At 41.7% G+C, this 23,046-nt stretch overlaps 1 protein-coding gene across 1 annotated transcript in view; it reads right to left on the reverse strand.

Annotated features, from left to right (window-relative positions):
• LOC140374543 (IgGFc-binding protein-like) overlaps positions 1 to 18,848 on the reverse strand; it is a 51,073-nt gene extending 32,225 nt beyond the window's left edge. Inside the window, exons 1-21 of the mRNA XM_072461482.1 lie at positions 18,804 to 18,848; positions 16,869 to 18,107; positions 15,962 to 16,314; positions 15,268 to 15,847; positions 14,592 to 15,190; positions 13,961 to 14,525; positions 12,537 to 12,802; positions 12,033 to 12,365; positions 11,266 to 11,839; positions 10,997 to 11,196; positions 10,784 to 10,925; positions 10,384 to 10,712; positions 9,723 to 10,308; positions 8,915 to 9,516; positions 8,057 to 8,624; positions 7,379 to 7,974; positions 6,739 to 7,306; positions 6,465 to 6,664; positions 5,692 to 6,069; positions 5,143 to 5,429; positions 121 to 191 (exon numbers count right to left, since the gene is read on the reverse strand). Coding sequence (XP_072317583.1) covers positions 121 to 191; positions 5,143 to 5,429; positions 5,692 to 6,069; positions 6,465 to 6,664; positions 6,739 to 7,306; positions 7,379 to 7,974; positions 8,057 to 8,624; positions 8,915 to 9,516; positions 9,723 to 10,308; positions 10,384 to 10,712; positions 10,784 to 10,925; positions 10,997 to 11,196; positions 11,266 to 11,839; positions 12,033 to 12,365; positions 12,537 to 12,802; positions 13,961 to 14,525; positions 14,592 to 15,190; positions 15,268 to 15,847; positions 15,962 to 16,314; positions 16,869 to 18,060 — 8,989 coding nt within the window. The 5' untranslated portion in view covers positions 18,061 to 18,107; positions 18,804 to 18,848. The remainder of the gene's footprint in view (positions 1 to 120; positions 192 to 5,142; positions 5,430 to 5,691; positions 6,070 to 6,464; positions 6,665 to 6,738; positions 7,307 to 7,378; positions 7,975 to 8,056; positions 8,625 to 8,914; positions 9,517 to 9,722; positions 10,309 to 10,383; positions 10,713 to 10,783; positions 10,926 to 10,996; positions 11,197 to 11,265; positions 11,840 to 12,032; positions 12,366 to 12,536; positions 12,803 to 13,960; positions 14,526 to 14,591; positions 15,191 to 15,267; positions 15,848 to 15,961; positions 16,315 to 16,868; positions 18,108 to 18,803) is intronic.
• Positions 18,849 to 23,046: the final 4,198 nt, after the last annotated feature.

Raw genomic sequence — 23,046 nt, forward strand, 5'->3', positions numbered from 1 at the left:
CAAAGTTCTAAGAAATAATAGAGCCAATATTCAGTGACATGTCATGTGATCCTACTGAGAACAGCTTTAGTCTCAGGGTAAGTGACCAATTTGTCGACTTGAATTCCCTGAAGTCTGCACTTGATGTTGCCGCTCCGTTAAAACAGAAGGTCGTTAGATCAAAACGCGCCACCCCATGGTACAATGAAGAACTGCGTTCACATAAACAAAGAGTTAGAAAATTAGAAAGACCATTTCGTCGCTCCCACACAGAAGAATCCCTAAAAGCATGGAAAAGCTGCCTACTGTCCTATAAGCAGGCTTTGCGTAAGGCCCAAACTAGATATCAAATCTATTAGAAGTCAACAAAAGTAACACTAGATTTCTTTTCAGCACTGTAGCCAGGCTAACAAACTAGAGCCCTCAATCCCAGCTACTCTCAGCTGAGATGATAATTATTACATCATAAAATTATTATAAAAAAATATTTTTATGATAAATTAAAAACAATCAGATATAAATTAGATGAAATTACTCTCACTATTAGCCCTGAACAAGCTCAAGCTGTAAAACTAGTATCTCATATAAATCCATCAGTAAATTTAGAAAGGTTCACAGCTGTTGATCAAGCAGATGTAATGGGCTGTCCTACAGGAGCCACCGTACCAGCTGCCGGCACGCGCCGCTTCCGCATGCCAGTGACTCACTTGTTATTTAAGGCGGAGGATGGCGAGTGCAGGTAAGCACGGTTAGACTTTTTGTTTGTTTAGTGCACTGTGTGATTTCCCTCCTCTCTCCCCTGCTGTAGCTGGATGTGACGCTGCCGTGACCGCATCTCCTCGGCGTTAAGAGCCCTAGCTCGTCGGCGTTCGGTTAGCTACTCAAAGCAACCTTAAGTAGGATTTTAATGTCTGACTAACGTTTGTTTTCTTTTATAGAGGTCATTGGCAAGCTGCTGTTTTATTTTTTTTTAGTTTTGTGTCTAATACTGTTTTTATTGTAGTTTTACTTGTCTGTTATTTATTCTCTTTTCTGCTGCAGTGCGTGGTCGCTCGCCCTGTGTGGGGGTTGGTGTTCAGACCGTCTCACTTCGGCCCCATCACTCCCGTATGCCGTGGTATTTTGAGCACATCCTCACTTTTTGCATGTTTTGGTTATCCTTGAAGTTTATTTTGTTTGTGTGTGTGTGAATTGCACGGCGCCGAGTGAGCGCTCTGACTCCTCTCCTATTGTTCCCCCCCATCACGTGCGCCCGTGGCCAGCCCCTGTCTTGTCCAAGTGTGATACAGATAGTGTTTTACAGATAGTGTTTTAAATATTCTTTTAGCCTTTTAGAATAAAGTACCTGTGTATCTGTTGTATACCTCCCATTAAATTGTTAATATTTACATTGTCTCAGCCTTTCCTTTGGCCACCTGCAACATTACCCGCTGGTTTTAAACTATACTTTTAAAGGAACCATTTTCTCCCGGTTACACAGCGATAACGTCAGCCATTATGTCCTCTAAAACCTCAACTTGTATCCTAGACCCGATTCCAAGCAGACTCCTCAAAGACATTCTCCCCCTAATTATAGACTCTATTCTTAATATAATAGAAACATGCAAAAGTCATTAAATCACTTTTGAAAAAGCCTAACCTAGATCCTGACCTATTGGTAAACTACAGACCTATTTCAAATCTTCCCTTTGTCTTTAAAATCCTTGAAAAAGTTGAAGATAAACAGCAGGAAAATAACTTAGTTTTCCAGTCAGGATTCAGAGCCCACCACAGCATTGAAACTAGTTAAAGTCACAAATGATTTGTTATTAGCTGCAGATGATGGACTGGTCTCAATCCTGGTTCTATTGAACCTCAGCGCAGCGTTTGACACCATTGACCACAACATTCTACTGCAGAGGTTAGAATGTGATGTAGGTGTCAGAGGGACAGCCCTCAGCAGGTTTAAATCCTATTTATCTGATAGGTACCAATTTGTTAATGTAAACCAGAGCTCCTCACCTTGCTCTAAAGTCTCAGGGTTCCGTCAGGTGACATTATCAGAAAGCATGGCATTAACTTCCACTGCTATGCAGATGACACACAGCTGTATTTATCAATGAAACCTGATCAGACCGATCAAGTAGACAGACTTAGTGCTTGTGTGAAGGATATAAAAACCTGGATGACACTTAATTATCTGCTTCTTAACCCTGAAAAAGCCTAGGTCATTGTGCTTGGCCCTAAACATCTGCAAGACGCTTTATCTGAGCAGATAGTCACACTGGACCATGGCAGCGTAGCCTACAGTTCTACTGTAAGAAACCTTGGAGTCTTATTTGACCAGGAGCTCTCATTGAAAGCGCATATAAATCAAGCCTTCAAAACATCCTATTTCCATTTGCGCAATATAGCCAAAATCAGAAGAATCATGCTTGAAAGCGATGCTGAATTTAAAATCGTACTCCTGACTTACAAAGCCATAAATGACATGGCCCCATCCTACCTCAAAGATGCTATAGTGCAATATCATCCAAACAGAGCTCTTCGCTCTCAAAATGCTGGACTTCTGGTGGTCCCAAGAGTCTCTAAAAGCACAGTAGGAGGTAGAGCGTTTTGCCACCAAGCTCCTGTGTTATGGAATCAGCTCCCTATCCATGTTAAAGAGGCCAACACAGTCTCTTCATCTGTTACCATCCGCCTATTTTGCCCCTGTGCACAATGGTTGGACATATTCAAATGGCATTGCTTATTAAAATAGGATCTTACAGCCCACATGCAAGTGTGATGCATCATTAGAAATCTTAGGCCTTCTAGTTTCTACAGATGTGCATATGAACACTGTCAGGGCTTTAGAATTTACACTACAGAACCCCAAACATACAAAATACATCCTTTTTTTAGTCTCGCCTGAATATTGTCAATTTGTAATGGTCCTGAGCATGACATACTTCATTGTGTGCTTATGCTGTTCACTGCACATGCTGTTTATCTTGTTGACAACAACTGTGTAAAGTTTCAGATCTCTAGGAACAGGCATTTTGGTGCTGTTGACCTTTTTGTATCAAAAAGTATATTCGGAACGGAAATGGAAGTTATCCAAATAGGTGCCAACTATTTTACTACAATTTTAGCTCCTCTATGATCATAAAAAATACATTTTGATGTTTGATAGACCACAAATACCTATTATAACTGCTAAAAACATGTATGTGAAAATGTGTAAATATGAGTTTACCCATGAATTTCCCATATAGAGGTGAAAAAAAACAAAAATATATAATTTATATATTTATATATATATATATATATTTTTTAAATTGGTATAATAATAGGTATATCTATCAAAATGTGCGTCCAAAAAGCTAACAAAATCAGAAAACGTGGTGCGTAATATCTTACGCTTTACGCATGAGCCTAGAGAAGATTCTGTCTGGGGAAGTCCTAAAACCCACCCTCCGTTCGAAAGCTTGGCTCATTGGCTGGAATAATATGTCAATAAAAAGTGTCTACGTCACTGTTTTCTTAACACTTAAGAAAGCGGAATCAACAATGACCCTGCGCGTTTGAAGCGCGGCGATGGTGGCGCATATGTTTCTCTGAAGGCTGTAAAAACCAAACCCGTGGCCAAAAAAAATTGTGTATGGTCTCATTCTGTAGCTAACAATGAGGAAAACATGCATACCAAACACCATGTAGGAAATTGATCCGGTCTTTTGTTATGCACAGAGAAATGCGCCGGACGAGCTTTAGTTGAGAATGTTTTCACAGAAGAAACGCTGTTTACTGGACTATTTCTCCAAATAGGATTACTTCAGGTAAAATACAAGTAGATATTGCTTATCTGTGGACTCTTACGGACAGAATGAGTACTGCTACAGATCAATGGAACGCAGTTGAGTCCGTCATAAACAGCAAAACAGGTAAGAAAGGGGTTATGAAAAGTTGAGAGACTTTATCACAAAATATTATTGGAGCATATTATTCAATTATATATATATATATATATATATATATACATAATATATGATGGCTCTCGCCACCCGTAAGACCGCTTTCCCGCTGTGATGTAAAAATGTACTGTCTTTGCCTGATGCCATAAAACTAAGGTCAACATATGTGTAACATCCGGGTCACACTTATTATGGCTCTGCATGCAGACATCCCTGGGAACACAGACTGACAGCTGCAGATCCAAGGATGTCTCGCATGCGGTAGAACATTGAGTGTGCTTTTTCTGTAATATGTTTAGACTGGTTTTGTGCATACGTGGCACCTGCTATGCCTTAATAAGCTGAACTCAATGTTTGCTCTGGTCAGAGCAGGGAGGGACAGACAAGAACTGTCAGGGAGAGCATTTTGGCTGTGCACGGCTGAAATAAAGAACAACTTTTGAACGAGACAACTTGGTTATATTTCGCCTCATTTTCTCTGCCATTTGTTACAGTATAGTTTTTCCACAACACTGCGCAACCGTGTTTTGATCGCGATTGCCCCGACACTGCATTCTCTTAGACTTTATTCTGTAGACTTTATTATTTAAACCCCTTCCTCCCTGTATCTCCGTCACCTAGCAACAGAGATCCGCCGCTAATGCTGATGCTAACGCTAATGCTAAGACCACGGCACGAGAGGAAATGTTCCATCAAAATAAAAGAGTAAGAGGAAGTGAAGGCATTCATTGCGCCCCTGCTGGCCAATTATGAAAATACACAATATCTGCAATGCAATTTTTTCATGGCGTTTCGGGGAGAATATAATCCATGAGTTTCAAACAAATCAGACAATGTTGAGTTTTTCACACAATGGGTAGGGGGCGCTATAGAGTAAATTTGTTACATGGGTATTAATTATTTCCAATCAGACCATAAAAACGCATTAGTGAGTGAAATATGAGCTCCGTAAATCAATTAGTATAGTATTTTCTGGCCGAGAAGGAGGGTGTAAGGACAGGGGACCCTGGGACATTGCCAAGTCCCTATGAACAATGTTCAATCCGTCTTTCACTGTCGCCCTCCGAGGCAACTACTGTTGTAATTTTGGGCTTTACAAAAATAAATTGAATTGAAATTGAATTGGATGACAAGCACTGATTGGATTGCAAGCTTGGTAATATTTGATGCAATGTTTGGTCATTAAGTTTAGATCAAAAGTAGACTTGATGTACTTTTTCTGAAAACTTACCAGCTTGAAAAGTCGTCCGCACGCCAAGAACGCACGACCGCAGACACATCCTCAGCGCTTTTTCCATCTGACGTCATCATGTCATCTTTGGAGTTGTGATTGTAGTTACCACAGGCCCCACACATTCTATAGGAGAAGCTGGCGTCCACAATCACAGTGACCTCCAGCGAGATGGAGAATTTGATCTGAAGAACCGACGCCTTCTCGATGATAATGATCCCGTCTAAGATGTGCACGTATATGTCACAGCTCACTTTTAGAGGAAGAGACACTTTTCTGCCATTTACCTGAACAAAAGAGAAAAGTTAGAGGAGGAAAAAAGATTGAAATATAAGATATCCAAAAAAATGTAATCTAAATTTGATGTAAGTTTTGATGTAACAATTTCCAAGTCTAACCAGATGATAATTATTTTGTACTGTTACCATTGTTACATTTCAAAGCACCGGTAATACAACTAAACATTTTTGGGTTTTACAAACTGTACAAGTATATGAAGATCCTACAAGGCTTTGGAAATTGTGATAATTCTGAATATTGTTCTCTCACCCAAACTTCATGCAGACTGTTCACTGCGATGGTGTTTTTTTTGGTGAAGACATAAATTGTGTCCACAGAAAAGGTCCTTTTCCTGCAGCTCCGTACGTCTACCACGACCCTGAACCAAAGATCTGCAGTGACATTACACAAAGAGGCCACTTCAAAAGCCCCCAGAGCACCCATGGGTCCAGTCATGCCGTCAAAGGAGGAGAGAAGGCCATCCTGGTTGATGATACATTGGCCTTGTGTCACGTGGCAGTCTCTGACACCATTTCGGACTTCACAAACTTTTCCGCTGTCACAGGACAATCTTTGACATTTCACTGTCCCAGACGCCTTGCACACACATTTGGACTTACATTCTGGATCCACGACAGTTTCACCAACCTGTAAACAAATGTGTTTAAGTTTGAGGTGAACCATAAAACATCTGCAAGGTAGTAAAGCCATCCCAGGAGATGTCGTTTTGTGTCCTTAGGAAAGACACTTCACCCACATTGGCCATTGCAATGTACCTTGAAGGTGGAAAATTGTTGTTTTGAAAGTTTGAAAAGGGTACAATAATTCCAATATGTAAAAAAGAAAAAAAACATTTTAAAGCAACAGTAAAATCTAACAAAGAAACTAAATCTTGCAGTCTGATCTTCCTAAAAAGGGATAAGGAGATATTTTAAAGCCTTTGTGTTAGTGTTTTACTGTCCATTCTATATCTGATAGATTGATGAATTAAAATCGGATTAAATCGGATTATCATTAATCTAATGTATAAGCATAAATGTTACCGTTAGGTATCTGCCGTTGTGTTCACATCCACAGTTGCCCATAGAAACACAATGAACCCCGTCAAAAACCAAGCCCTGGTCACACTGACATCCTTCAAAGCAGGCCTTAGAACAGGTGACTGGGTACATTAGATTAGCACAGGTGACTCCACAGGTGTCAGCACACAGCTCATAGTGGCTGTTCTTTGGGCACAAACCAGCTGCAAAAAATGTCTGTAGTTAAAACACTGGATAGAAAAGCACCTTTTTACGTACTTATGTTTGTGTTTCTTACGGCAGAAGGAGTCTGTCCTCCACGACTGGATCTGAACTCCAGCACTCTGGCAGGCCAGGGCGTATGCCAGGACACTGTTGCACAGAGTATCCTTATTGCCATCCATCGCACAGACATCAAAGACACAGTGAGAAAAGTAAGTCGCTGGATCAATTTTGCTGTGACAATCTTTAAAAGGCCCATTTGGTGCACTTATGATACCACAGGACTCAGGCTTTCCAAATGAAGCTGCTTTGGCCTCATCACAGACTGGGCACTGACCACCACATCCTCCGCACAAGAATCCAGGAAGATCCACGACCCAAGCCTTTCCAAACTCATCAACATTATTGATCGGTTTGCCATTTGGGAGCATGAAGTCATCTTTGGGGTTCTTGTTGTAGTTGCCACAAAGGCCACACATCCTTTCCACATAACTGGATGGCACAATGACTTCAACATAATAGACAGTGTCATACAGCACTGTCAAACCAAAGTCAGTTCTAACAATAATGTTGCGGCCTTCTTGAGTGATTTGTATGCGCCCATCATGAAGGAACAGGGGAAGCTTGACAAGTTCATCATTCACCTAAACAAAATAATCACAAACATTATGGTTTTTGGTTTTTTATCTGTATTAAATAGAAACAGTTTAACTTACAATGACTTTCCAGGAGATTCTTTGTTGAATATAGATGACAAAACCATAGACAGCCACTGTAACAGACTTCGTCACAGCAACTTTTCCATTTCCATACTTCTCATTCCCCTGGGTTACAGTGAATGGTGTTAGCTGGCCTTTGTCATCATCACAAACCTTAGCCAGAACATAAACGCAGGTACCCTGGAAATCAAACCTGCGCCCATCAAAGGAAATATAATGTGGGTCACCAGAAGCCACACACTTGGCCTGGCCCTCGGGGTGGCAGCCTTTCACACCGTTCACGAGCCTACACGTCTCACCAGGACGGCACTTGGCATTTTCACATAAAACTGCTCCGTTCTCTCCACATGTGCACTTCTCCACACATTCGTCCTCTGGATAGAAGATGTCTCCTATTTTGTAATAGTGTCCATCATAGGAGCAGCCACAGTCTTTAACAGGCACGCACACATCCCCACTCAGCAGGAAGCCCTCATCGCATTCACAAGCTTCTGTACAGGGTCTTTTGCAGGTCACAGAGGTTAAGCTGGCACAGGTTTCTGGGCAGCCCATGGCACAGAGGGTGTAATGGCTATTAGCGGGGCACACCATCGCTACGGGACAAGAACAAAGAAGAAAGTTTGAGCAACATATAAAACACTGAACTGTTTTAGCCAAAAATTTAAATAAACTTACGGCAGAAATCTTCTGTTCTCCAGGAGAGGACTGTTATTCCAGAGCTCTGACAGGCAGAGGCATACGCACTAATGGCCTCACATACTGAGCTAGAGTGCCCATTATACTGACAGGCATCAAACACACAGTCCTCCAGATATGGGGCAGGATCGACCACACTGTGGCACTCTTTAAAAGGCCCGTCTTTGTCTGCGATAATGCCGCAGTATTTCTGTGCTCTATACATTTCTTTCTGGGAGTCTGTACAAGCATGGCACCATGGCCCCTGGCAGACTGATGAACAGCCTGGAACAAGGGCCAACAGCCAGCTCTCGCCCAGCTCTTCTCCATTTGCAGCAGTCTGGCCATTGCGCATGGTCAGATCGTCCTGGGGTCTTCCATTGTAGTTGCCACACAGACCGCACACGGCGTCCTGGTAGTTGCTGGGCAGAGTCACAGTGACAGTGGAGCGCCAGTCAAAGGTCAGAGTGATGCCAGCAGTTGTTTCCACCACGGCTTTTTTGCCGGAGCGATACACCTTCAGATCATCACTGTACACCAGAGGCAGAGACTCGAGCTGTCCATTAAGCTGAGGAGAACACAAAGAGCGGATATGTTAAGGAGTTTATAGATTGAATAATTATACAGCCTAATCTATATTGATATGCAGCTAGGTCTCAGTTTAATTGAAAAATGATTTTGAAATTTAACTAACTTGTGTGCAAATGTATAATATGAAATTCTGCCTTTATTCCCACATGTCAGAGTATGTGTCCTGGTTCTTTATCCCTTAAACTAATACAGTGTCCCGTTTTGTCCTCTTCAAAATGCTTCTGCCTGGTTCCAGTCTAAAGGCCAATTTGACACGTCTGCACTCACCAAGATTTTGTTGGGGATGTCTCTGCTGATAGTGATAGTGGCTCCATAGATTCTGAAGGTGACAGATTTGGTGATGGACACGGCCTTGTTGTTGCCTCTGTGCTCATTCTGCACATTCACTGTAAATGGCACCAGACCAGGTCGTCTGGAGCACAGAGCTACCAGTTGATACACACATGTGCCTTGGAAGTCAAATTTGCGACCATCAAAAGAGCGGTAATGGGGGTCACCCGAGGCTCTACAGATAGCATAGCTGGTGGGGGTGCAGCCACGGACCCCATCCACCACTGTGCACTGCTCATTGGCAGAGCAGGACGCGTCTTTGCATATCACCATACCCAGAGTTGTGTCACAATCACAGAGGCGCCTACAAGCCTGGTCCTCCCAAAACTGTTGGCCTGGTTTGTAGTAGCGGCCCTGATATGAGCAGCCACAGGTTTTTTCCGGCACACAGACCCCAGCACTGAGGACATAACCCTCATCGCACACGCATGTCTCTACGCAAACAGCTGTGCATATCTCCTTTTGTTCTGGGAAGGGGCAGGACGGCTGGCATGGGCTGGCACATTCTTCAAAGTGGCTGTGGCGCTGACAGTTCATTGCTGCAAAAAAGTTTATTGTTATTATTATAATTATTAATAATGATAAATTACTAACATTTTAAAGAAATATTTATTTATTTCAAGGGTGAGTGATGTTTGTTAAATATTACCATTTGGTTTTATGATATGTGTTAAAATGTTAAATTATGTACCACAATAACAACAGTATCGATCAAATTAACAGCATGTTAGTCAAAAATACTCACGACAGCCAAATTTCTTCCTCCAGCCTTGGATAATGATTCCCTCGTCGCGACATTCCTCGATGTAGGAGGCCAGAGCCTGACAGAGCATCTTCTTGTCTCCATTATTCAAACACATGTCAAACACACAGTTTTTCATGAACGCTTCAGGGTCCACTTTATCATGACACTTCTGGAACACATTTTCGACTTTGGTGGTGAGGGCTCCGCAGAAGGCTTCAGTCTCATATAGCTTACGTTGGTCGTCATCACAAGTTGGACAGTTTCCTTCGCACGTGTCCCAGCACGGACTGTCCTTATCTTGCTCAGGGGTTTGCCAGCTTTTGGCCCATTCGACGATAGAGGACACAGATTTGCCGGCTGGATTTTGAAGCTCATCGCGGCGGTTGCCATTGAAGTTGCCGCACAGGCCACAGACATGGTTGTAGTAAGAGCTCGGGAGCCTGATCACAAGTGCCTGGTTCCAGTCGTAAGTGACAGTGAGACTGAAGTCTGTCTTGATTTTGATTTTATTCCCCTGTTGAACTAGAGACACAACAGTGTCTTCCTCATCCAAAAGCACTGGCAGGTTTAAAAGATCTCCGTCCACCTGTAAAAACACACATTCATGTTTTCAAAGATGCATTTGAAGCTTGCTGAATAATGCCTAATAGGGAAATCTTACAGTGACTTTGCCGACTTGGTTCTTGCGCACAATGATACTATATCCATACACAGATACCTCCACCTCTCGGACGTAGGAAACAGCTCTGTTCCCTCTATTGTCATTTCTCTCTGTGATTGAGAAGGGCACTAGACCGTCCAAGTCTCCACATGTTTTAGAGATGACGTATCTGCATGTGCCTTGGAAGTCAAAGTTATACTTATCAAAGGTGTGATAGTGTGGGTCGCCCCAGGCCCAGCAGACACCAGTGTACTCTGGGACGCACACAGCTTCACCCTTTTCAACACGACACTTTTCTTTAACACGACAGTTTGCATCTTTGCAGGGATCTACGACAAAGAGAGGTACTTGTAAGTCCACGTATCATCTGTTCCTCCGGTTGTGTCAGAGTGGGCCTTGCCTGTGTTGTAGCATCCCTGAATGCCTTTCTTCACTGTGCAATTGGTGCCTTGAGGACATGAGTGATTTTCACAAACCAGGCCTGTAGTTGAATTACACATACACTTTGTAGTGCAGTCTTCATTGTAAACCACTTCACCAGGCTAAGTGCAAAGAGCATTATCGGGCATCAATATTGACACTTGTTTTCAAATGACTTCATTATTGAAAGTACCTTGTACGTTGTTCCCTGGTCATAGCAGCCACACTCGTCCTCTTTGACACATGTTTGTCCATTGAACATGAACCCTGCGTCACATTCACATCCCTCTGTGCAGCCGGTGGGACACTGCACTATTTCTGTGAGGCCAGGACAGGCAGCAGAGCAGGAATCTGCGCACACTTCATAGTGGCTGTTGGCTGGGCACTTCATTGCTGAAAAATATGAAGACATTGTTTTATTACAAACTATTTAACAGCACTTTGAAAATAGACAGCACTTACGGCAGAAGGAGGGAGACCTCCAGCTTTTCACATCCACTCCTGCGATTTGACAGTTCAAGGCATAGGCCGCTACACTGTCACAGAGCACCTTTCCTTCTCCATTAGACGCACAGACATCAAAGACACAGTCATCAAAGTACAGCTGTGGGTCCAGTTTACTGTGGCACTCTGAGAAAGGACCTTGTGGAGCTGTTATTATTCCACAGTAGGTGGACCTGGAGAACACAGCCTTTCGTGCTTCGTCACAGTTGGGACATTCATTTCCTTCACAGCCATTGGAACACACAACATTTGGAATGTTGACTTTCCATGATTTTCCAAAGGTGTTGACATTGTCAGTGAGTTTTTCATTAGGCATTTTAAAGTCATCTTTGGGTTTGCCGTTGAAGTTACCGCACAGGCCACAGACCTTATCGCGATAATTGCCAGGCACTGTCACAGTAACAAGGTATATGAGGTTATAGCTGACTCGAAGCCCGAAATCTGTCTCAATCACATAATTAGTCCCCTCCTGGTAGACCAGGACTGCACCGTCCATAATATTTAAAGGGAGATTGTTTAAAATTCCATTCACCTAAAAAGCAATAAAAACAATAAATTACAAAGAGCAGAATACAATAGTCTGAACATTGTAGTATTCTTTAGGTCAGTGTAAGAATTTCTGTTAGTCACAGCAATTACACATAAAAAACAATTCATTTATTCACAGAAAACAATTTAAGTTCAATATTTGTACACTTGTTGCTGTGTGAAATGTATGAACTTACCAGAACTCCAAACATGTTCTTTCTCATAATGAATGTTGTGTCATAGACTTTCACAGCAACAAGCTTTGTGACTGATGCCCTCCTGTTCCTGGGCCACTCCTCGTTCAACACTTGAACTGAGAAGGACGTGAGGTGTGTTCCCTCCAGACCGCAGCTCTGGGACAGGATATAGGTGCAGGTTCCTTGGAAGTCAAATTTCCTCCCGTCAAAAGAGGTATAGTGGGGATCACCGGAGGCTTGACACACGCCCTTCCCAACTGGGTGACACTTCTGGACGCCATTCTCTATTGCACACTTTTCATTCGGACCACAAGAGAACTTCTTACATTCAACCTAAGGAAAAGAAAAAACAAATTTGATTAGGGCCAAAATCAACAGTTTTAAAATATATAAAAATTTAAAACCGGGTTAAGTTCTTAGAAGTGTTTGTACTTTATTGATTTTTTGTCTTGGCTTTACTGTATTTAAATGTTAATATTTCAATATCATATAAAAATGATGTACCTCTCCATCTTGTCCACATTTGCATTCTTCCTCACATTGTCCATTGGGGTAAAACACTTGGCCAAAAGTGTAGTAGCGTTCTTCATAGACACAACCGCACTCTGTGTATTCCACACATTTGTCTCCGCTGAGGATGTATCCATCATCACAGGCGCAGTCCTCTTTACACAATTCCTTACAGTTCTCTGGAGGGCTCAGGCTCTGACAGGTAGCAGGACAAGCAACTGCACAAACCTCATAGTGACTATGGACTGGACACTTCATAGCTGTGAACAAAGAAAAAAATAAATATTAAAGCAAAGCAAGTATGAACTCAATGGTCCTCGGCCCCCATCATGATAATGAGGGATCTACCCACTCCACATATGGCCCTTCTGATGCCATGTTGCCTCCCTGCACACTGCACCAGGAGTCTGTACTGCCTGCTGTGGTGGTAGAGAATCTGCCTGTGGGTCAGTGCAGGTACTTAATACACTAGACTAATACAACATTTAGTCTAGAAAAACATGCTTTAACTGCTGTAACACACCAGGTGCATTGGTACATAAATTGGTCAAGTGTGATGCTATATCCATCCCTTGGGTTTGTCTACGTATAATCTTTTTTGTGAAAGTTTCTGTAAACTACACACAACCTTTCTCAATCAATGACAAACCCTTTCATAGGATCTGTGTGGTCACTCAGTTTTATTCAAGCAATGTGCTTCTTAACATTTTATTGAAAAATCACTATAGTTAATTTAATGAGAGCATTATTATCATTATATTATTATTAACAGAATTATGCATGTATGCAAAATAAGAATGCTTTTAAGAGGAACACAATTGATTTTCCAGAAGTGCCAGAAATGTCAACAGGCAGGAGGTTCTATCGGGCCTTTATATAGCTAGTTATAGCTTCCTCTGTGGCCCATCCACTCAAATTTAAACTTAAAACTTAACTTTGTCAGCTTTCACACACAGCCCCTCTCCCACCTGCAGCATCTGACTGAAAAACCACGTAGCCACAAACGCCACCATAATCATAGCATCATTTTTATTTTCTAGACTCTTTGTAGTTCTAGTTCCCCGTCAGTGTATCAAGTGTATCTGAGAGTTGAACCTGCTGATCCACAGGCAGATTCTCTACACCACATTAAGCAGTAAAGGCTCCTGGCACACTTTACAGAGAGGCTGCATGACTTAAAAAGGGCCACATGTGGTATGAGTGGATTATTCATTATCATAAATGGAGGGACATGGTCACACACGAATAAGAAAACCAGAACAGTAGTCCAAAGTGTGGGAGTAGAAACTTGCTCAAAAACAATGTCCTCTGGTGTTCAAAAGTGGAATTAATTAGAGTTATTAGAAAAATAGATTCATTATTTTTGACTTCTTTTTTTAAACATATACACCTTTAATAATTAAATGAAAAAAACTTACCACAGAACTGACTGGTGCGCCAGCTGTAGACTTTGGCTCCTACTGCTTGACAAGCAGAAGTGTAGGTTGTGATAGACTGACACAGCACATGTTTTCCTTTAAACAGGCAGACGTCATACACACAGTCTTCAAAATAGCCTGCAGGGTCTACTTTGGCATGGCAGTCACGGAAAGGACCTGTAGGATCTCTGATAATGCCACAAAAATCTTCTTTCTCATATTGAACCATCTCAGTTATGTCACAATCCGGACAATTTCCTTTACATTGGTCAACACATCCCGGTATCTCTGCCACTCTCCAGCTTGCACCAAAGTCTGCTGGATTGGCAGGATTGTTACAGTTTTTAGGAATGAGATCATCTGCTGGTTTATCATTGTAGTTGCCACATAGGCCACACACTGCTCCCATGTACACACTGGGCAGAGTTACAAAAACAGCACTTTGCCAGTTGAAGATAACCTTTAGTCCAAAGTTTGTGTGAACGACGGCGTACATCCCACTTTTGTACACATTCACATCTCCATCTTGAAGACTGATTGGGAGGTTTACTAACTCATTATTTACCTGTGAAAGAAATCAATGTAAGTATTTCAGAAAAAACTATTACTACATCTCTAGCTGTAAACTCACCAGGATACGTCCTTTATGTGTTTGTGTAATCACAATGCTGATGGAGAAGACCTTGACTTCCACTAACTTAGTGTAGGAAACAGCTTTATTGCCTCTGTTGTTATTCTGCACATAAACTTCAAATGGCACTAACTCAGGATCCTCGGAGCACAGAGCAGTAAGCTGATAAACACACGTGCCTTGGAAATCAAACTTCTTCCCATCAAAGGTCTTATAATGGGGGTCACCTGTGGCCTGACATGTTTTGACAGAGATGGCTGCACACTTCCTGATGCCATCTACAACTTGACACTGCTCTCCATTCCTACAGCCTTTGTCTTTGCAATCCACCTTTTGGCTTGTGGGATCACATATGCACCACTTCTGACAGTTCTGGTCTGCCCAAAACGACTCTCCCGGAGGAACATAACGCCCGTTGTAGGTGCAGCCACATTTTTTAGCCTGAACACATCTATTTCCACTCCACAAAAAGCCCTTTCTGCAAGTGCAGCTCTCAATACAGGGGCGTTTGCATTTTGAGGGCGCGTCGGGATCAGAGCAGGTGGCAGGGCAAGCGCTGCCACAGAGCTCATACTGACTGTTGGCTGGACATCTAGATGCTAAACAAGGAAAAATACACAATAATAAAATTATTCAGAAACACATATCAGGTTTACTTGTTTTTTAAATTACTCACGGCATTTGGCCATTTTTCTCCATCCACTGACCACAATTCCTGCACTTTGACAAGCATCGCTGTAGGTTTCCAGAGCTTTGCAGAGGAAATATCGCTGACCCTTTCCCATGCAGATGTCATATTTACAGTTTTCAAAGTAGGCTTGTGGGCCAATGACACTATGGCATTTGCTGAATGGGCCATCTATGACCATAGTGATAAGCCCACAGTTTAAGTCTCCCTCCCATATCGTCATTAGCTTGTGTTCACATGTCTCACAATTGCCCACACAGTCATCTCTGCACAAAGCCCCTTGCGTCAGCCCCGGGACCTTCCAGCTGCTGCCGAATGCAACCACGTCTCCTGCCTGGTTGCCTGAAGGTGTGGTGAAGTCATCTCTGGAGTTTCCGTTGAAGTTTCCACAAAGGCCACATGTTTTTCCACTGTAAGAGGGAGACAGGGAGAGCACCAGAGAGTGCTCCCAGTCGTACCGCACACTCAGACCAAAGTCAGTGTCAATGACCACAGAACGACCACTCTGAGAAAGGACCAGTTTGTTGCTATTCAGAGTGACAGGCAATGCCCAACGATTGTTATCAATCTAGAAGAGGGAAGGAAAATAAAGAAGAAAAGAAAAAGAAAAGAAAAACATGTCTATTGTTTATAGTAATACATTTCATAATTGTGTTTAATGTTGAAAAATGCAATATCTTACCCTGACATAACCTCTCTCAGACCGGGCCACAATAATAGTTGTGTCATACACCTTTACTATGACCAGGCCAACGTATGACACTTTAACGTTGCCTCGGTTTTCATTTTGAGCGAGAACCTCAAACGCTGGAAGATTGTCACTTGGCATACAGTTTTTAGCGATGACATATGTGCAGGTGCCCATGAAGTCATAGCGTCGCCCATCAAATGTCTTGTAATGCGGATCCCCCATTGCCCAGCAGGTGGCAGGTGTTTTGGGCTTGGTCACACACATGGGATCGCCATCATTCATCTTACACTCTGTATTGTAACCACAATTAACTGTGCTACAAGAAGGAGATCCCCCTCCAGGACCTAAAGGAAGAAAACAATATTATTTTTTTTTGACCACTTAACTGTGGAAAGTCTTTTTCAAAACTTGAAACTTGTCTCCCCCTGAGAAATCATACACAGTCCCTATGTTTCCTAAAACCTACCCTAATACATTTTTAGGTATACTTTGTGATAGAATCATATTTTCTTGAAAATTAGATCATTGAAAATGTCTGCCTGGACAGGCTTCCAATCTATAACAATATTGATTATATACACCGTAGTATTAATTAATTTTAATATTGGAAACTTTAGGGTGCATCTGATCCAAACTCTGGTCCGATTGGAAAGGTCGGTTTTGGTTCGATTGAATCAAACTCTGGCACGATTCGTCTGAATTGTGAAAGATACAATGTCCTCAATCAAACCAAATCCACTTCAGTTTGTATTGTGGATGCAACCTTAAATTTGGTGTACAATAAGGGGTTTATGTGTGAGTGAGTTATGTATAAACTTCAACTGCCAAGAGAGAATGGTGGGACTGAATGTGTGAGTCAAAATAGTCCCGTTTAAAAAAATGAGAAAAAATAAATTACCTGGTCTAATGCATTGTCCTGGTGCACCGTATCCGTTCATCTCAGCCAACCCGATGCTGTACAGACCAAACAAGGGGCCGGTGCTTGAAACTGTGAGGCTGGAACCATCTTCTTTTAGGCTATAGGACATCTTGGCCCATGAATACTCTGTTCCTTCAACTCTTCTCCACTGTACATCTCTGGGCACCACTCCATTAACTTTGATGTCTACCATTTCATTTGTTTTTGCCACTATCAAAGCCTGATTATCAAACCCATTTAGACCCTTGAGTTCATATGCAGAACAGAAGAGATTTGAGGGCAATACGTTTGTCAGAAATGGGTCGAAGTATTTTCTCCTGCCCATGGTAACACCATTGAAGAGCAGGAGGACTTGGATGGCATGGTCAGCTTCAATGGCCAGTGTTGCAGGCGATGTGTAGGTGATTTCCTTTGAGTCTCCTTTTTTCATTTCCAAAACTTCTTTCTGTTGGTCATTTTGGACAGTGACCTGAGTACTCTGTGATGCCTGGATATAGACACTGTCAAATCTTGTCTGGAAGCTCAGTGGGGGTATAATGAAGTTCGCACCCCATTTGCTAACTGGCAGCAGCTGCTCATAGACGTGGTTACATTTGGAGAAGCGCATGGTACAAGTGTGACCTGAGAAAACGGCAACTGGTTTTGTGGAGGTAATTTGTGTACCAGAGAGGTCGTCCGTGCTCTGAAACTGCACACTTTCAAAAGGTTGAAGATCTAGTTGTAACTGGCGGCCTCTATTGTACACACGGCCCCCAAATCTAAGAACACCTGTCAGACTGATTTCTACACTGTTGGCCTCCTTCCCGTTCGTCACAACAAACTCCTTATAGGTTCCACGAGGAGAACCAGCAGGAGTAAAGAGGAAATATTCAGTGCCCCATTCAGTAGACGGCAAAATTAAAGAGGTATCAGTAGTATAGAGCTTGTTGTTGAGGGAGGATACAGTGACTTGTGCAGAAGCTTTAATGTGAACAGTATTGGGGGACTTCCCAGTGCCGCTCAGTTCTACTTTATTGGGCAGGGAGATGGTGACGCCCTTTCCAGCCTTCAGGTCCTCATCTTTCTGAAAATGTAAAGAGGGCACTGTGACAGTAACTTTAATGTCGGTGTCAACAGCAGTGATATGCAATTGGAAGCTCGGGGTGTCATAGGTTGGAAGATAATTCTGCATAAAAGAGAGGGCAAACTCTTTCCCTGCCCACAGCGCCTGGCATGGGCCTGAAAGAAACAAAAAGCAACTGTAATCCCGACATATGTTGAAAAAGAAAATATTACATAACATCATGTGCTAAATAGTGAACAGATGCAGAGATGCCAGTCTATTATGGTTCGATTGCCTTTTGTGATAACCACTTAGATATATTTGTACAGCTCACTCTGCTCCACTGCAGCACTCCATTAGTTATTAGCACAAACAATATTATTGCATAACGGAAATATTCGTTCAGGGCCCAGCCTGAGGGATTTAGATGACACTTCTGTGTGACCCACTCGCTATAATAGATCACTCTCAATAGCAGCAGAAGGTAAATGCTATTCCCAACAAAAGCTATTTTCTATTTAGATGGCCATTCTTTGTGCTGCTCCCTTGAATTCTTCACCTGTTTAACAATAGGTTTCTTTCACAGAGGCACCAGCTTCTGCACCAACAATGGACTCAGCTGATGGAGGTGACGACACGGATACTTTACGACACATTAAACCATGACTTGGCCACACACAGGGCCAGAAATAAAGAGCTGCCAACAGTCAACAGTCAATACTATATGGTGATATTCCCCATTAGATTTAAAACTGTTTGCTAACTAAAAAAATGCTAACATGACATATGACATTTGGCTATGACATGATATGAAATAACCAAATTAACATGAATAAAGATCAACAGAAACACCTTTAAAACAATGAACTTACAGCTCTGGAAAAGCAGTGCAGCACAAAGCAGCAACAGGGAACCCATGGCTGAAAGACAATTTCCAAATGTTACTTAGTATTAATTCAATTTGTAAATATCTAATTGTATTTCTTGAGCTTTTCTTACCTGCTAAAATGCACACTATAGAGACATTCAATATGCATCAATTTATATAGGATATTGCCACAAAAAGGTGTGACCAATCACAATATGAGTTGGTTGAGCCAACCCACCACAAATGAGGGTGAATGTGAGATAGAACAGTGTGTGTGTGTGTGTGTGTGCGTGCGTGCGTGCGTTTACAAAGGAATAAGGACTTTAATAATTGATAACACACCCATTTGAGTCAATCTCATGTCACAAACGATGTTGGGAATCAGAGCTCTATAAATTCTGAATGTTCTAATGGGCACAAAATATGAAGCTGTATTTATATTCCCATAAGACTTAGATTGAGATAAATAAATACACAAGAAAAAAGGTCAATTTGAACATTTATAGTTTTGATAACATCTTAATATTTAGGTCACACAAAACATTGCTGGGCGGGTGGTGTTATTTCCAACATTCAGCGGTGCTATGCACATTGGTGTAACCAAATACTGTAATCTATTTTATATTGGGTGAGGCAAAACTGCGATAAAAATATGCTGTTAAAGTTGCACAATACTGACATGTTGATTAATTTGAAAAGCAAAAAGGGATTAGGGATTTTCCTACATTTTCCTAAATCTCTCAAGTGCCTTTTTCAGCTTTTCAATTATTCTGATCCCAAATCTGAAGAGTACAATATATTTGAAAACACTAGTTTTCCAATTGCTATTAACATTTTGTGAACATGTTGAAAACTTTATCTATGAATGATTCTCATTCTCATCATGCATTGCACCTGTGCTAATCCTAATTAATTAATCCTAATTCAAATAAAATGTTTTTGGTAAGCTTGTTCAATGGGAGGGTGACAGCAGACCTGATCAACCTAATCATGCGGCATTGAAAATGCAGTGGCATCCGTCATACAAGGATAACAAACAGAAGGTGCAAAAAGTTAAGAAGAACAAGAAAATACAGCTCACTCTGATAAAGTTTGCATTAGCTTTGGTGTTATAATTAAAATTGTGCTTTTGGATTCTCTAATGTGTCCGCATAAATCATCCAATAAGGTTAGGGATCATCTCAAAATATCGAAAAATATCACGTCTTTTCAGCTTCAACCCATTTTGAGTTGAAGCTGAAAAGACGTGATATTTTTCGTCTTGGGGTGGGGGGGTGGGGTGGGGGGATTGAGTAAACAAACATGTGCGACAGGTGACATTATTTCATAACTTCTACTGATAAACATACCAAAGGATTCAGGGACTAAAGGTGAGCAGGGTCTATCAAGCTACTATCGTTTTATCAATGCGGTAACATTTTATGTGAAGCCAGTCTTTCGTCTTTTGAGGGGGGGAGGGGGTCCAGAGAGAGAGGAAAAAAATTACGTCTTTTCAGCTTCAACCCATTTTGAGAAGATCCCTTAGTGGGGAAAAAATATGAGGTGACAATTGGTTAACAGTCAATAATAAGTGTATTTGCATTGACTTGATGACCAGACTGATGTAGCAGAGACTGATAAGAAGTTATTTGGGTTTCAATTTCACACCGAAGCACACAGGGAAGGATTCCATCTCTGGACCACGACCACATTTTACTTATGGTCTGGCTCTTTGTAAATTGGAGACTCACCTGCCGGCAAGTGCAGGAGGGACATCTGCAGCCCATTCATCGTCTGAGAGGACGAAAAAGACATGGTCTGCTTTATGTGTCGTGGCTACGATAGGGATATTATGTTTAGATGGAGGTCTTCCACATTAATTCCAATTTATGGGTTAAATTAATAGTTATTTACTGTATTAGTTTCCAACAACGCCACCCTGGATTGGTGCCAGGGACACATACACAGGTCAAGACAAGCGCAGATTGTTTGATTGAGTGAAGCAGGAGACTCAGATATGTGGCTGACCGTGGATAAACCAGTTACATGTCTACCCGGAGACATTTTGAGTTATTCACATATTCTGAAAGTGTGAATCAAAGCTATCCAATGATGTCTCACTCATCCACATCTGATCATATTTGAGTAAGTTCTGGTCATTTGAATGTATACAACTCTCAAAACCTTTCACTGAGAAAACGGCTTCTAAAAATTCTCACCTGAGTGAGCCCAGAGTCACAGGGGGGCTCATTTGCATCTCATTGAGATAAGCCCTCCCCCCTGTCACACTGACAGCACCTTCCCCCTACAGCTGTCACTAAAGACTCAAGAGGAGTGTTGTTGTTGTTGATGTGAACTGGACTTGAATCAGAATTAGAAGTTACTATATTGAAATGGAAATACTTTGATGCTATTCAGGGCCTTTTATAATCCTAGAATCAGAATCAGAATAGGGTTTATTGCCATTTGTCGATAAACAGAATTCACAGGTGAATCAGTGCAACACAAACAGCAAAACATTGAACACTGAGCACTAAACGGCATGATATGTACATAATGAAATCTAAAGGTATAAAGTTATGTAGTGCAATAGGAAGTCGTGATATGTACATCATAAAAATGTATTAATTAATGAGATAATAGATATGATGTGTACACCATCAGAGATCACAGCCACATCCTCTTCTGTGCTGTGACTCTCGGCGCTGGGCATGTGATGTCTTTTGCCTCGTCAGCACAGAAAGGTCTGATTTTTTCATGCAGGGCTGCCTGTCAATGTCCAGTCCAGGTGGGACCAGGACATGGATTGTCAACCGGAGGCAGAACAGCTGAATTGCGTAGTAGGTGAAAGACCACAGGTTCTGCTTCACAGTTACTTTTTGCAAGCACCACACCTGGTCTCTTTGCATCAAAGCTGTAAGCAAATAACAGGACATTTAAGAAATGGCAAACTATTAAACATAAAACACTCATTAACATTTTTTTTTTCAACCCAATGTGAGAGTTTCAATATAAATACCTGAAGTGCTGATAACTCTTGATCTTTGGAAGCCTTCTGAAGAAGGGACTCAGATGCTTCTGCCAGTCAAAGTTCTTGACAATCACCCGTTCCAACAAGCTGTGGGATATTGAGATCTGATGACAATGTAAAAAAAAATGAGAACAGAAGAAACATATCTTAAGCAGAGAGCAGCACTGAAGTATTGCCAGGCTAATGTTTACACATTACAGTAGTCAAATAATATAAACTAACCTCAGCAATGTCTTCCAAAGTGTCAACCCTGGTCTTCATGTATGCTCGCTTGATAAGTCCAAAGCCGCAATCAGGGGAGAAAGCGCGTCGCCTCCACGCTGAGAGCACGTGCCGCCTCCGCGCTGAGAGCGCGCGCCGCCTCCGTGCTGACCGGCTGCAGAGGGTTTGATGGAAAGTGTATCTGTAGAAGACAGAGGGAGAGAGGGAAGGATGAAGACAATGTGACATTTGATAAGATATTCCTTTGTTGTCCACACATGGAGAAATTTCATTGTTGCAACGCAGGAAGATACAGAGGAAAAGGACAGATAATTTATAGGAAGCTTAAAAAACACTCTTAATAGAAGAACTCTAATAAACAAAATCTCCTATAGACAGAACCTCTCATTCCTCAATAAGGAATGGAGGGGAAAAATAAAGATAAAATAAAAACAGCTAGCGTAAGACAAAATAATACTAATAATAACGGTAAAATAAACACTATTTACATCAGTTATATGCACCTGAATGTGACATTATTGCGTGTAATAAAGACATTTATGTCTATTCATACTGTATAATTGCTATTCTGCATTTGCACTTTATTGTACATTTAATAAAGTGAAGTTAAGTAAATGATGTGTAATAAAAAGTACCTGCTGTGCAAAGTCGAAGCTGTAATGCAATGGACTTCTGCATATTTTTTGATAAACTCCAGCTGTGAGCACCTCTTCTGAAAAGTGAAACAAAGAAGTTTGGAACGAGCTAAACCGGCTAACGCGGGCTACAGTAAAAAACTGTAAAAAAACAATGAAGATACAGACATTACACTGTCCCAAAACAGCTAGTTTCAAGAGAGTATGTGATAGTAATTATTCAGTAGTAGTCACATTAAATTCAAGCCCGTATTTGTTATGCTGAAGCCAGGAAAAAAGAACACGGCCCGACCACGGTGAAGTTAGTTTCACGTTGGACGTTGGATATTCGCCTCCGCAACTAGAGCGGGAGCTTCCTCTGAGTGTGCCTGCAGTAGCTC

Source organism: Eucyclogobius newberryi, unplaced genomic scaffold, assembly GCF_026437365.1.
Source record: "Eucyclogobius newberryi isolate DKJ021-1_F unplaced genomic scaffold, fEucNew1.0.hap1 SCAF_3, whole genome shotgun sequence".
Taxonomy (NCBI): Eukaryota; Metazoa; Chordata; class Actinopteri; order Gobiiformes; family Gobiidae; genus Eucyclogobius; species Eucyclogobius newberryi.